The sequence below is a fragment of the Nilaparvata lugens genome, chromosome 13 (assembly GCF_014356525.2).
Source record: "Nilaparvata lugens isolate BPH chromosome 13, ASM1435652v1, whole genome shotgun sequence".
Classification (NCBI taxonomy): Eukaryota; Metazoa; Arthropoda; class Insecta; order Hemiptera; family Delphacidae; genus Nilaparvata; species Nilaparvata lugens.
Genome location: NC_052516.1, coordinates 21,907,047 through 21,923,825, shown reverse-complemented (window position 1 = coordinate 21,923,825; position 16,779 = coordinate 21,907,047). Strand labels below are relative to the sequence as shown.

At 35.0% G+C, this 16,779-nt stretch overlaps 1 protein-coding gene across 1 annotated transcript in view; it reads right to left on the bottom strand.

Moving 5' to 3' along the window:
• LOC111046922 (pumilio homolog 2) overlaps positions 1–16,779 on the bottom strand; it is a 608,126-nt gene that overhangs the window by 27,502 nt on the left and 563,845 nt on the right. The window contains exons 11-13 of the mRNA XM_039440391.1: positions 14,302–14,491; positions 3,296–3,444; positions 1,346–1,484 (exon numbers count right to left, since the gene is read on the bottom strand). Of these exons, the coding sequence (XP_039296325.1) occupies positions 1,346–1,484; positions 3,296–3,444; positions 14,302–14,491 (478 nt within the window). The remainder of the gene's footprint in view (positions 1–1,345; positions 1,485–3,295; positions 3,445–14,301; positions 14,492–16,779) is intronic.

The window sequence follows — 16,779 nt, the reverse complement described above, 5'->3', positions numbered from 1 at the left end:
AATACAATACAATAAGGACATCATTGAAATGATGATATTGGAAAAATATCATTAACAACACTCCTACTCTATTCATGGTTCCTTATTTATTATGAATAGCACCAATTTCAACCTTATTTCTGAGTTAATGTAGAGGTATGATGAGTGTTTTATTGGTAACCTCAAGCATTAACAATTCACCAAAATGTATAATTAACAGGTGATATTGATAGATTTATTGTTAGAGCAGTGCTTCGAACATTTAAATATACACCAAGGCCCCAAATTGAAACGCATAGTACAGAAGTGATTAGTAGATAATTCAGTTCAGCATAGATTTTCCACATGTTCAATGTTAGTTGACTGACACTGGTACAAGGGCCCTTTAGGACACTTTAGGACATGCAAGCTGAAAATATTGAGTGTATCCCAATTTTTCGACTCATCCTGATTATTTTACACTTTAGGACTATTTTACACATTATGTATTAGGAGAATGTGAAAAATATCCTAGTATAATAGCAATTGCTTTACTGTAATTATATAATGGATAAACCCATTTTTTATTTGCCATAAAAATTAATTTCTGTGCCTTAAATTTATGATCTCTTCAAATAATAAAATTGTTACTGTACAAATGAAAACTAATATAAACTGTCCGAGAAAAGTGACCTTAGTAACACCACGTTCTTCTGAAAATCGAACGAACAAGAAATCTTTTGAAAAAAATATTCTTCGAGGTTTATCGTGATCCACCATTTTATATTATATTATATAATATTATCTGATATAGCGAATGGATAAACATTTCCATCTTGGAATCAACTTTTGGACTAAATATATATTAAAAACCAAACTTTTTTAGACTTGTTGAATATGTATTAATATTGTAAATATCTCCATAATTGCAAATGATGACTGTTTTTTGTCAACATCATTTTTATAAAAGTGAGTTGTTTGATAAAGATAGACACTAGTATTTGTAAAAGTCGAGTTGACAAATAACAGCAATTTTACAAATTACAGCAATTTTTTAAGATCTTTTAGGCCGGTTACACAGAAGCCGGTTAAATTTTACCAGCGATTAATTTCACGAGAACCAATCAGAGAAGGTCTTTTAGAAAAGACGGTTAAAATTTAACCGGCTTTCATGCAACGGGCACTTAGTCATTTTAGTATGAGACGTTTCATAAATCATAGGAGAAGCCGGCAGAGCACAAAATTACCAAATAGACGTTGCCTTTTTTCTAGAATTTATTTGTTAGTTTCGACTCTCAGAATAGTAAATAATACTGATGTTACTTGAGTCACTTTTTGGCGGGTTTATTGTATGAGCTTGGACATAGATCATAGATGTAGTAGGTACCTGGAGTGGCTGCGTTGACAATGACCGGCGCAGGAGAGACCAGTCTCATTGGAGTGCCACTTCCGATTCCGCGCATCATGATTCCATTCTGATCGTAGTAGGAGATCATCTGATATTGGCCTGGAGCAGCCTGTACCTGCTGAAAAATGCAATCAGAAAATTAGCAAAACAACTTACAAAAGTTGAGACGAAAATTAATTGAAAACAATAGAGAAATCAAAGAGCAGAAACTATGATTAGTGCATTATTAAAACAATTTTCAGAAGTTGAGACTAAAATATTGATTAAAAACAATAAGGAAATCAAAGAGCAGAAACAGTGAGAAGTAAATTATTGAAACAACTTTCAGAAGTTGAGACTGAAATTGATTTAAAACAATAGAGAAATCGAACAGCAGAAACTATGATTAGTGAATTATTAAAACTATTTTCAGAAGTTGAGATTAAAATTGATTAAAAACAATCGAGAAATCAAACAGCAGAAACAGTGAGAAGTAAATTATTGAAACAACTTTCAGAAGTTAAGACTGAAATTGATTTAAAACAATAGAGAAATCAATAGAGTGATAAGTGCAGTATTAAACCAATTTTTAGAAGTTGGAGTCAGAATTTATTGAAAACAATAGTGGAATGATAGGGTAGATAGGAACTATAAAGGTGCGTACAGACTTTCGCTCTGCTCCGCAACCGAACGTCACTCCAGCAGAGCGATTGATGATCGACCGGCGAGCAACAGTGGTTCGACCGGGGAACGCGAGAAGATCTAACATCTTCCGTAACGTTCATGATGGGTGCGTAGGCGGAGCGACTGTGGTTCGATGGTGGTACGAGGGCGGTATGAGGGAGGAGCGTGCTCGGTGCGGGATGGAAGCGCGAATATGTGTACGCAGCTTAAGAAGTACATTCTGAGAATAATAAGTGTTTCAGATACTAGGACTTCATACCAATAAATCATAATAAAAGTACGTTCTATCAAACAGTTTTTTTCTTTCGATCCTCTTTGGTTCTACTGTCACAATCTATTTCAATGTATTGTGTTTTTCAGTCACTATTGTAACTTATCTCTTATTTTATTGTAACTTCGAAACTGGAGAAGTGGATTAATTTCTTGTGAATATTACTGTATGACAAATGAAATTCTATTCTATTTCATATTGTCAAATAATATTTGATTATCTACATCAGATGAATGTGGAAACACTTCGAAAAAAAGACAATCCTAGAGAAGGAATTGTACAAATTGATATTTTCAAGTACGGTCTTATTTTTTAAGGTTTTTATTGAAACTACCTAATAAAATGAGCAATTATCATCGAATTAAGTATCACAGATCACTAATCATAACACTAATTATGACATAACTATTATTCTAATGAAAAATATTGATTGTACTACTAAATAATACAGTAAATTACAATATATTTTTTTCTTCTTTGGTTAACAGCCGTTGGGCTGTTTGGCAGTAACTCTCCATGCCTCTCTGTCCTCTGCCATTATTCCAAGGTCACTGTAGTTGGCACATCTCAGATCCATCTTCAGTTGCTCTATGTACTCCAGTTTTGGCCTTCCTCGCGCATTCCTTCGCTCAGTCATTCCCTCTTTTTCATTTATTTTATTCTTCAATTGGTGATTCTTTTGTTAATATTACAATAATTATGAGAATTATCACAATTTATATTCAGATTCATAATCAAATCTATTTTTGTTGACAGAATTTGATTTTTTTGACAAAGTAGATAACAAAATTCGTAATCACTTAGTGAAGATAATGCACTAGTGCATTTGGGCTATGCCTGAAGCACTCATATATTTATTTATGTATCAATCAATAGATAATTCTTTTCCATTATTAATTGAGTGGATACAACCTCACGTATATTTCTTTTTGTAGGAAGAACTCATTTGATGGTTATGAATGAATTATGCTTGAGTGAATGGATGAGTTGGTTACCTGTGTGAGGTTTGAGGCGTTTTCAGTAGCCGCTGATGAGGGGGTGAGGGGGCGCCTCTGCTGGGTGGTAGTACCCGGCTGGATGATGTTGGTGGGGAACATGCCCCAAGGCATGCTGTGCGCATAGTACTGAGGCACAACTGTCGGACCTAAAAACACAACAAAACACAACATTACAACACTGAAATCACAACAAAATATAATGCACAAAATAATAGTAGAACCTCTGTGGAAAGGAGTTGAGGAAATCTGTGTGGAAAAAAGTTGATTTTACTGTAAAAACCTGTATGGAAAGGAGTAGATTATTCTGAGAAAAACTCTATGGGATGGAGTTGATTATTGAAACTTATTGTTTATTCTGTGGAAAGAAGTTGTTTATGCTGAGAAAAACTCTATGGAAAGAAGTTGATCATGCTGAGAAAAACTCTATGGAAAGAAGTTGATTATGCTGAGAAAATCTCTATGGAAAGGAGTTGATTATGCTGAGAAAAACTCTATGGAAAGGAGTTTATTATACTGAGAAAAACTCTATGGGAAGAGGTTGGTTATGCTGAGAAAAACTCTATGGAATGAAGTTATTATGCTGAGAAAAACTCTATGGAAAGGAGTTGATTGTGCTGAGAAATTCTCTATTAAAAGAAGTTGATTATGCTCAGAAATTCTCTGTGGAAAGAAGTTGATTATACTGAGGAAAACTCTATGGAAAGAAGTTTGTTTATGCTGAGAAAATCTCTATGGAATGAAGTTATTATGCTGAGAAAAACTCCATGGAAAGGAGTTGATTATGCTAAGAAAAACTCTATGGAAAGGAGTTGTTTAAACAGAGAAAATCTCTATGGAAAGAAGTTTGATCATGCTGAGAAAAACTCTGTGGAAACAAGTTGATTATGCTAAGGAAACTCTATGGAAAGAAGTTTTTTTATGCTGAGAAAAGCAAAATACTCTGTGAAAAGAAGTTATTATGCTGAGAAAATCTCTGTGGAAAGAAGATGATTGGGCTGAGAAAATCTCAGCGGAATCAAGTTACTCATGCTGAGATACATTTGCTGTAAGTTTGCTTTTTGAGTGATATAAATGAATAATCAGATCAATCACAATCGTTGTGGAAAGGTTTCTGCAAATATCATGATAAGAAGAGTTTTGATAAATTGCGACCGATATAATCAGTATCCAATTCAAATTGGATGATAGGATGGATTTCTTTTGACATTTCGAAAGTGTATTTCTATCAAATTGAACAATTTTTTCCGAAGTTTTGGAACTTCAACCTTAGACCAATAAAACGAAACACTTTCTGGAATTTTATGCAATCCCACGAACCATTCAAATGCACAATAGTGACATTTACTTCAATCTGTCAGCATTTCTTATAGATAACATCAATGCTTCCCATTCAAATGATGCTGACAGTTTACAGTGATTGGAACTCAAACTAATCAACACTCTTCTTTGTAAAAGATGAAAGAGTTTGTTTGCCACTTTCTTCCATTCGAATTTACTCCAAGAATTTCAAAAAGTTTGTTACGCAAAAGCAACGAGAAACCAACTTAGTGCCCCGGTCAATTCAGCTTAATTCGTTCCCTTAGAACATTCATCAAATTATAACTTTCAGATAGCGTTGAGAGATAGTTCAGAGAAAAGTTCCCAGTCGTGTTAGGAAATATAATAAAATTATCCAACGGAAAAAATCTACAAAGAGTGTCTGGAAACTTATGAATTTTTCTGACATTTCGCTAAACTAATATTAAAACTATAATTATGATATTTATTGATAGGGAACCATAAATGAATACATGAAATAAGGATCCAACCACTTGTGTCTATAGTGAGGTCCACGTTATAATGACAGTTTTTGATTAGCAATGGTATTGCTAATCTTGTCTATCATCCAACAAAGCTGATAGCGCTATCTCTCTCTCGCTTTGTTCTGTTGCCAGATCGTCTTTTAACCATGAAGAATTAATCATTAATTAACAAAATATTTTATCTTAATTATGTAAATTAATTATGAAATTATTGAAAAATATAATTTCTTGGTTGATAAAATATAATAAATTGATCATTTTGAACGAGAATGAACAGTTATATTACATTACTAAACCTGTATCAGCTACCGTCTATAGAAAGCATTGATAAGACAGAAAGGTTCGGCAACGTTCTTTTCTGTCTTTCTCCACTGCCATTATGACGTGAACCTCACTATAGTCTAGAATCTAGAATGAAATAGATTGAGTTTATTTGATTAAGTTGAGATTTAGGTGTGCCTACTCATTTATTGATAGAAGATGAATGAATAAAATAATGTATTCACAATTGGATGGGTCTATTTGAAATTCCATCAATAATTAATTCATAAATATTTGAAATGGAATTACAAAATCCTCTTACAAACAAAAAACTCAAAACAAATCATATTCGATGATGTAATTAGATTTAAAGTAGTCAAGAACAGAAGTCCTAATTGCGCTGACTCACACCACTGGTCATGAATAAATTCATCTCATCAAGTGGAGCATGGCTTGCATTTGGCGGAAATTATTAATCTCATCAAGTGATCAATGCTGATAAAACATGATTAATAGAGCGATAATTTAGCAACGTCATGAATTAATTTGTTGATTAAGTGTGTGGGCGTTTGTAGCCTTTCGTCAGTTATGAATGAATTAGCTAAGAAACCAGATTAATGAATTTAGAGATTGAACAGTGGATGAATTAATTTAGAAGAGATTTGATCAAATCATAAATGCTTGAATAATTATTATTATTTGATGATAGTAATGTTATTAATACACTTTTCATCAACGGATATTGATAATTATATTGCAATTTGAAGATGAATAAGAATTTGAGAACTTGATAGGAGAGTTTTTAGATTTTATAGGGCGGAGTTAGGACTACTAAGTCCTGTCTACCACTCAACCTCGCAATTCTTAGATTTAGCACTACAGCCCAATATGGGCTTTGGCCGCCTCCACTAAAGCTCTCCACTCTTCTCGGTTATCTGTCATTCGTTTTCATCCTCTACTTCCCATTTTTAAAACAATAAATTTAGATAGAATCTTTTTCACGATCATGAAACTTTCACTTGATAATGTAGATTCTAGTTTATTTGAATTGAATTAGTGGGGTGCTAATTTCAAGAACGTAAATGAACAACAAATCACGGATTTAATATCAAATTGTAACCGTCGATCAAGCTGGCCGTCTCTGATCTACGATTACAGCCATGTGCACAATCTACGTTTAACGCTTAATCCACGATTATATGTAGAATTAGTCGTATTTTTATAATGGGCTTCATTCGTGGTTTAAACCAACATATTATCTATCTCCGTTTGAACTAAGATGGTGCATATGGGCCTAAGTTAAGCTGTGTTTACACCAAAGTTATTAACAAAATGTTTATTTCTCCGTCCTTATAGATTCTATTAGATTGAAGATAACTTATCATACACATGATGAACATATGTGTATGATAAGTTATGTCAAAGAAAAACAATAGCGTAAGTATATATCCCATGGTATAGGAAATTTGTGTCGCAACTTTTACTGTTATCTCAAGCCGATTACTGCCGATTATTGTCAATTTTTACTGTTTTGTTGGGGTGAGAGTGTATGAACGGCACAATTTGAGAGACTACCAGCGTCACACAGCTGCATGGGAAAGAACTAAGTGAACTATCGGCTTGGGATAACAGTAAACGTTGCGACATAAACGCCCTATACCATGGGATATCTACTTATGCTATCGTTTCTCTATGGTTATGTTCAATCTAATAGAATCTATAAAGACGAAAAAAAAATTTCGTTGATAACTTTTGTAAACGAAGCTTAAGTTAGTATGTTATTTAACCAAAATTTAGAAAGTAGAAGTTGATTTGAAAAACCTTCACACATATTCATGAGCGATGCGAAATATCAAAGATATTCTGGAATAATTATCAGACATAAACAGGACAAATATTCACAATATTTCAGAGACGTAAAGAGGGTTTTAACGAATAGAGTAGAGACCAACTGAAAATAACTAGAACGATTCTCAGCGCTTTCAACTATGGTGTGTTTCTCTTTCATCTGTCAGCATTAGTTGAATGGGTCAGCATTGATGATATTTATAAGGAATGCTGACAGATTGGAGTGAGTCTCACTAAACGTGATTCGTGTTTTTAGCCGTCTCTAAAAAACGTGCAGCCCACATCAGCTTTGTATGAACCGCTCTCTGAAATACAGCTTCACATTAACAATGAATACGAAGGAATTTGACTGTATTAAATGGGGACCAGGAGACATAGGGGGGAATGAAAAGAGAGAGAAAAGGAGGGGGAAATGAGAATGGGGAGGATGAGGGGAACCAGGAGAAGATAGAGATATGGAGAAAGGATAAGAGGAAGATAGAGAAACTGACAGAGAGAGATAGAGAGAGTGTGTGTGTGAGAGAGAGAGAGAGAGAGTGAAAGAGAGGGTGATAGAGAGAGTGAGTGAGAGACAGAGAGTGGTTGTATGTGTGTGAGAGAGAGAGAGAGAGTGAGAGAGAAAAAAATAGGTATGTGTGTGTATGTGTGAAAGAGAGAAAAATAAATAAGAATGTGTGTGTGTGTGTGTGTGTGTGAGAGTGAGAGAAAAAATAATAGTTTGTAAGAGAGAAAGAGAAAAAAGTGTGTGTGTGAGACTGAGAGAGAAAGACAGAGCGAGTAGTATGTGTATGTGTGAAAGAGAGAAAAATAAAGAGAAGTATGTGAGAGAGAAAGAAAAGAAAGATCAGTTTGTGTGAGAGTGAGAGAGAGAAAGAAAGAAAAGTGTTTGAATGTGTGAGAGAGAAAACAGAAACGGGAGAGAAAAACAGAGGGAGAAGAGAGAGATGGTGAGAAAAAGAGATAGTGTGAGAGGGAAGCGGAACAACCCTTCTGAAAATTCACAACATGGAATTTTCCTACACATTCTGTCAGAGAAAGTAACGCTTGCTATATCTATATAGACAACAATCAACATTGAAACCGCCACATTATACAGTATATGTCACATATATACATGCTCTTCAACAGGAATCTCTCTGGTGAAACTGTCTCATTACAAACTGTCAGCATCTATTATTAGAAACACCCCAACGCCTCCCATCCAACCATGGTGACAGATTGCAGTGAATCTGCCTACATGGCCGTCAGCATTTTTAATCAAGTGTAACAAAACAAGCGTACGTTATACAGCAATGAGATGGTTCATAACTGTCAGCATTGTTCGAATGGGAAGCTTTGGTGATATTAATGAGGAATACTGACAAAACAAAGTGAATCGCTGACGGGCATATTTTGTTGATACGTCACAGTTGGTACACACAAAATATCATGATAAATCTGGAAATTTGCACGCATAATTACTGCCGGAAGGGTGTACTATCAAAACTCCCGGGAGGGATTGAAATAACGTTCATTTTGATAATGATGTGCTGAATGTGTTGACTTGGAGGAAATCTCTTTAAGCAAATAATAATCCATCACTATTTTGTACATATTTCTGAATCATATTATTGAATTGATACTGAAACGGAGAACGTATACATGTATGTAGTCATATATTCATCATCGTAAATTTTAGAATATATTGCGAATTTTTGAACAAATAATTCGTATTGATGGGTTCCTATTGTTTTGTAAGCCCCTACCTTAATTTCAATCAACTGACTCAAAAATATTCTTCAATTTTCAAACAGTAGTTGTAAAACCAGACACAGTGAATTAGAAGGTTTTCATTAAATTTTCTCTATAATTAGAATAATTCAATGAGCTGATACTCCCTCCCCGAACAGGTTTCTCTTGTTGGGTAGCCTCCATATGAAAATAATAAAAAGGAGAAATATTTCAATAAATTTAATAATAGTATATTTGAGTTTTTGTATTGTTTTGTATTATTTATGTTTTGTTTCTAATCTTACTTGTGCTTGGTACGAAATCTAGGTTATATATGCTTCTCTTATTGAAATTTCTATATTGATTTTGTTCAAATTGTAAATAAATTGATTTGATGTACTTTGATATGGAGTATGGTAGGCATACAAACCATACTTGTCTCCTCAAGGGAAAGAAATCCTCACATGTCAACAACTTTTATTTATTTATTTGTTTGTTGCTGAGGGTGATGCCCACATGAGCTCCAGGCTTGTGCGTGGGAAATGAGCTTGATGTTACAGCTACAGCTTTAGTGGGTTTCACTGGTTTCTTCTATTGGATTACAGTAACGAAATCCATTGCTTTGCTCCATGAACGAAATCAGCTCGAGAGTATACATAAATTCCAAAACGTATATAAGTTTCTAATTGGTTATATTCCGGTGCATTGAATTCACTTCAGACTTTGAATCTGTATGAATTACACCTTTAACTATGGAATGTAGGACAGGACAACTGAGCTCCACTTTTACAATTACATAATTTTCCAAAACTGAGACAATTTTAGTGTATTCCTAAAGGTGCGTAGAGACTTTCGCTCTGCTCCGCAACCGAACATCACTCCAGCAGAGCGATTGATGATCGACCGGGGAGCAAGAGTGGAACGCGAGAAGAGCTAACATCTTCCGTAACGTTCATGATCGGTGCGACTGCAGAGCGGGGGCGGAGCGATTGCGGTGCGATGGAGGAACGAGGGCGGTACGAGGGCGAAGCGTGCTCGGTGCGGGTTGGAGGCGCGTATATGTGTACGCACCTTAAGATTGCAAGACACCGCTCAATATGGTGGAAGTACAAGAAATGGCACAGGGAAAAGAAGGAGAAATGGAAGATGAAAAGGAAGAAGAAAAAGATAAGGAGAAATTGGAATAGTACAAGAAGATGATCATGATGTTGATGATGATGAAAAAGAGTAAGAAGAAGAAGAAGAACATAAAATAATAATCTAGATGACAAAATTCAGAGCTGGAGTCCGTTGCTTGAAGAATATTCAAAGGAACGTTTGTTGTTCGTTCGTTTTTGACAAGCCGAGTTAAGCTCCAAAAAGGAGAGGACTTAAAACTGAAGGAAGAATGAGCAGGCAAATTATGAAGAAGAATATGAAGAAGAAGTGGAGAAGAGGAGGATGAAGGAGAAGAAGAGGTAGAGGAAAAAGAGGATGAAGAGTGGGAGGAGGAGGAGGAGGAGGAGGAGGAAATAAATGAAGAAGGAGAAGGCAGTGTTTGAAGTTTTGGCATAAAGAGGGAGGAGCACAGGTCTGCTTGCATCGACTCTACTGAATATTTCACAGCCCTCAAGTATTCATGTGATACTTGCCATTTCAACCGTATTTTGTAGAGGTAGGCGACTAGAAGTAGTGGAAGAAGAAGATGAAGTAGAAGAAGAAGAGAAAAAGAAGAGGAAGGACGGAAATGTGAAACAATCAAATAATTAGTGAAAAGGAGAGGAGAAACTGGTGGTTAGAGGGAAAGTAGAGATGAGCGGTGGGACAAAGAACTGGTAGAGTAGGGAGAAATTTAGGGGAAAATAGAGAAGAAGAGGAGAACAAAGTGGTTGAGAAATAAGAAAGAATCGAATAATTGGGATAAGGGAGAGTAGAAACTGGTGGTTAGAGAGAAAGGAGTAAATGAGCGGATGGACAGTGAAATAAAAAGTGGGAGAGTTGAAGAAATTGAGGGGAAAATAGAGAAGAAGAGGAGAACAAAGTGGTTGAGAAATAAGAAAGAATTGAATAATTGGGATAAAGGAGAGTAGAAACTGGTGGTTAGAGAGAAAGGAGTAAATGAGCGGATGGACAGTGAAAGAAAAAGTGGGACAGTTGAAGAAATTGAGGGGAAAATAGAGAAGAAGAAGAGGAAAAAGTGGTTGAGAGTAGGTTGGACGAGCGACATACGAGTGATTATGAACAAGAATACGGAGAAGATGGAGTGGAAAAGAAGAAAAGGAAGGACAAGATGAGGGGTGAAGAGGAGAAGGAGGAGGAGTACAGACGAGATAGAAGTGGGAGAGGAGTAGCAGAAGAAGGACAAGAGGGAGAAGGATGAAGAGAAATATGAAGAAAAAAAGCCGAGAATGGAAAAGCAGCTGGGTAGGAAAAGGAGGAAGAAAAAGATAGGAAGAAGAGAAAGATGAAGATAAGAAGAAGATAAGAAGAAAAGGAGCCGAGAATGTAGAAGCAGCTGGGAAGTAAGAAGAGGAAGAAGAAAAAGAACAAGACAAGGAGCAAACAAAAAAGGAGGACAAGGTGTTAGGAACAATGAGAGAACAATAGGACAGAGAAAAGAAGAAGGAAGAAAAGAGACAAATAATAGGATGATAAATCGGAAAAACAGTAGAAGGATGATGAGGAGTGGTGGGATAGAGAGGAGAAAGAGAAGGAGGTAGAACAGAAGAAGAAGAAAGAGGAGGAGGAAGTTAAAGGGGTGGACGAGGAGGAGGAGGATCTGGAATATCAGAAGTAGGAGATGATGATGATGATGAAGAAGAAGAAGAAGAAGAAGCAAGTCAGAAGCAGCAATACTCTAGAGGCCTAGCCAAGACCAAGAGAATAATGAAGCAGCTCATGTTCAATATTATAACTGAGCATAAATTATTTACTATTGCCAGTCTACAAAGTTGGAGACAGGAAACTGTCAGCATTCCTCATGAAATAACATCAATAATTCCCATTCATACAATGCTGACAGTTTCAAGTATAACTCGCTATATAATCTGATTGGGGAATCAAGGGAGTTTGAAAACCCTGCTTATCTTTCAAATCAGAGTACAGGTTGAAAACGATATCTTCAACGCAACTGAATTGAGATAGATAAGGAAACCTTCACAAAACCTGTGGAAATTGAAATATAATAAAATAATTGTGGTATATCCTCATGATTCAAATAATTGTTGAACCCGGTTGCACAAAAGTCTGTCAAGTTTTAACAGTGACTTTCTCTCAAATTTCAACTGCTGACTTTTTCCGATTGGTTCTCGTGTCATTTAACCATCATTAATTTAATCACCGTTAAAATTCAAGAAACTAGTGCAACCAGGCCTTAATCTACAATATTATGAAGGAAAAAATTGGCTTATACACTTACGGGATAGATTCACGAATGACGCATCATCACGTCTCAACTACTAGATCGATTGATTGATTAACTTAGTAAAAAAATTCTCAATTTACAAAGAATGATTTCTTAAGAGGCCTTACTTAAAACTCTTCATTATTTCAGTTTCTCAAGCTTTTAATTAGACCCTTGCAGAGTTACCTGCTAGTGTTTATTTATTTATTTATCTATTCATTGGATAGAGCAATCAATACAATAGTCGGTAAAGAAAAAACAGGCTATTGCCCAAAACTTCTTCAGTTTCTTAATTTTGTCTCAAATCGTTCAAAATTTCCTTGTCTATTTAAATTTCTTCACAACTTAATCATCAATCTGACATTACAAATCAGAATGAAACAAACAATTTTACATTCAGATAGACTGATAATAAAACTTTCGAAAAACACTGTTAAACAAACTTCAAATTCACAAAATATTTCTATTGAAAACACATAAATTTTGAGCTCGAAAATATCAATATCAATGTTCACTAGGAACATCACGATAACTAGAAACAATGTCAGTTAACCTTGATCAATGTTAACCGTAGTTTTCATCCGTTTGCTGGCAAATTTCGAACACCCACAATTTGGCTTGAAATTGCACACTCACCGAGCGCACTAATTAAACCAGCAACTTGCCATCACTTATTGGTGGAGGGGGGAGGGAGCTCACCAGATGTGCTTCATACGATTGGACAATTGGAGAGAGCGAGAGAGAGAGAGAGATAGAAAGAGTGTTACATATGAGCATCATATATGTTCTGATAGTTGAACGGAGATAGAGACAGTGAGAAAGAAACGAGAGAGAGAAAGAGAAAGAGAGAGAGAGGAATTATGTATCACATGAGTTAGAAGCTTGCCTCAAAATGAATGTCACCCAAGGGACTAGTACAGTCCTGTAGTAGCTGCCCTACTAACATGCTCAATACATAGGTTATCTACCCTGCATATAAGTATAGTTCCACATATACTCAAGTCAACTATCCATATCTAAGGGAAATAGCTCCACACATGACACACCCTTTATAGTTTACATACTCCTTCATAATTCTATCTCCTCTGTCCCTAATAAACTATACTCTGTGTACTTCATGAGCCAAGTTTGCCCCTCCCATATTTCAATGGTTGGTTTCTGAGAGACGTTGTCATCTTCTATATTTGTAACTTGGAGCTACTTTAGCTTACCTCTAATTTTCAATAAGGATTAGAAGCAAGACGACTTTGATGTGATTATTATGAAATTGATCTCAGGAACGATAACAGTTTCATAAAGATTATTAAATTGATTATCCAAATTTATTTCAATAGATTGTGGATATAATTGGTATTATTGGGATAATATGATATAATAATAAGATTTAATATGATTGGAATTAATAAGATATGATGCAGACTGTATTTTCCCACTATGATATAGCCAACATTGCACATTATTGCCTTATTGAGGTGGTCAAAAAAATTTGTTTATTTGTTTATTATCGTGGAATTTATTTATTTATACATCCATTTGGAGAACATCTCTCATCATTGAAATGATTGAACTTCTGCACATGCAATTTCATAATTAAGGAACATTGTATGGTGAGAAGGGGGTTGTGGGAGTTTATATTGAATACAATAAGATAGATCCAATGGGAGAGATCCTGATTAAAAACTGGATAGAACATAATGAATGAGAGTAACAAAATATTAATTTATATAAAATTCTATGAATTTTGAAGAAAATAATTGATTTATGGAAGATGATGGAGAAGAACAAATTGATGATAAAATGAATGAAATTGATGAATTAATGTAGTGAAGATAGAGAAATTGAATAAAATAGGTTATGAATGAATAGGATAGAATAATACATAGATAAATCATTGGATGAAAAGAATATAATTTTTAAAATTAAAAAAAAAATACATTGAATAAATATTGATTCAATGTGATTTCATAATGAATAGGAAGGAGTAAAAATATGAAACTGACCTGCAATGACATAGGGCTCCTGTGGGTTGAGTATGTAGGGAGTGGGTGGGGCAAAAGTGGCGCCCGGTGTGGGAGCAGCCAATCCCAGTTGCTGCTGCTGTTGTGTGGCCGCTGCCAGGTGATACTGTTGCTGCTGCAGCAGCTGAATTTGTTGCGCTGCGGTTGCTGGCTGTTGAGTTCTGAACAGCTGCTGCAAAACAAAACAACAAATAAACGTCAGACAAATTGCAAAACAGAAAAAAGAGGGTGGCTTTAAAACTATGAGTCAATGTGAGAGAAATTTACAACAGTTCACAGGAATCAATTGAGCAGAATATAACCAGCCTTAAACCCCTCAACAACTTCAAAATAGACAAGAATACATGGGACCAAAATTGACAAAATAGAAAATATATTCAACCTGAAAACCTCAAAACCTGAGAAAACTCAACAACATTAACATCAGATTGATAAAAATGGAGGAATTCACAAATAAGCAAGAAAGATATGCCAAATAGGACTAGGAAAAAGAAGATTTCAATGTTAAAACTACGATTCAAGGTAAGGGAAATTAACTAGAGTTCAAACAAATTGATGAAAATACGTAATATATGTAACCTAAAACCCCTCAACAATCTTAAAATTCACAATAATAAAAGGGAAAATGGAAAAAATATAACTTCAAAACCTGAGAAAATCTCAATAACCTGACCATGTAATTTATTTATTTAATCAATGATGAGAATGGAAAAATTCCCTGATATGCAAGAGAGATATCTAACCTCAAAGCTGCAGGCCTCAACAATCTAACCAGAAAAGAAGCCAAGATTGACAAGAGCTGAGAAAAAAATAACAACTAGACAAGACAAGATGGCTTGACATGAGTGCCAACTAGGACTAGGAAATGCAAGACTGACAATTCATTTCAATGTAATTACTTATTAGAGTTTAAGGTAGTGATAAGAATTAAATTAAAAGAGGTTAGATGCTTACCAGAACTTTATTTTCATTTTCAAAGCAAATATCTGAAATTTAGTGACGCTGACCAAGAAGGGGTTACTACAGTGTACAACACTTCAGCAAAGCTCTAGGAACACATAATAAAATCTCGTTCATAATTGCCTGAGAAACCAGGGTGACATTAATTATAAAAATTGTGAAAGCAAGGAGGCACTACCCCTAAAAGCTTTCACAGGACACCTGGTGTACCTTTATTGTTAAATTATAGTTCACCTAAACATGGAACCCAGCTTCAACAAACCACTAATTGCATTGTAATGTAATCCTCCCAGTTTTTGCAAAGGGAAAGTGAGAGGGAACAAGTTTATTGGCTTGCAAGTTGCTGTAGAATTGGCAGATTTAAAAGGAGTAAAAGTGCGACCAGAAAGAGTATCCTATGGGGAAGAGATAAACTTCTTCATTAACTCTTTTTTCAGTAAAGTTTATAAGGTTCTAACAAGACGTTGTTCATTAAAGAGAATTGGCCAATAAATTTACTCATGGTTGAAAGAAGAAATCTGATCAACCTTTTAAAAATAAACGTCATTGCAAACATTGCAAATCGTCATCAGCTTTCATGATAGTATAAATAACAATATATTTGGATCATTGATTGAGTAAATGAATCAACATAATTATTTTGAATGCACAGGATTTAAGACTGCTCATCTCATTGATCAATAACCCAGAGCTCAGACGCAAGTAACCAACTTGATTCAATCCTCAGTCAACATTCAATTATTTCAAATTCTGTATAATTTGTACATCAACTAAAACTAGGAGGGGGGGAAGGGAAGCGCACATCAATCATCATCCAACTCATTGATTATGTCACAACTCATTTTTATCAACTCGGTTATTGCCTGTGATGGAACAAATCAATCAATACTGGAGAGAAAGAGAATGAGAGAGAGAAAATCCACAGATCCATCATTCCCATCCTCCAGCAGTGATCATGGTTTTGACACTTTTCTTGTTGTCTTTCTCAATTCTGTCATGGAGGAAGCGTCATCTCAGATGCTTCACTTTTCAAAAAAGATTTCTAACATAACGCTCCTACTCACTCACACTTTCTGACACTTTATCTTCCATCTCTCACACGCTCTCTCTCTCTCTCTCTCTCTCTCTCTCTAATTTTTCTGTATTGTAAGCTATTGTATATAAGTGTATAAGCCAGTATATATTATAATCTACATAAAGTACTCACTCACTCAATCAATCAATCAATCAATCAATCAATCAATCAATCAATCAATCATCATGTACAGTTCAATAACATTATTATTTCAGTGTAAATTCAATCTCAAACTGTATTGTAATTTGTAAGCTATTATATATCAGCGTATGAGCCAGTATATATTGTAATCAGCATCAATGAATCACTCAATATATGTTTCTTTCGCTCTCTCTCTCTCTCTGTCTCTCTTCCATCTCCACCTCATCATTCTATCACCAAGACTTTGAACATCAACCTGCAAGAAGGGATGGATATTGAGAATT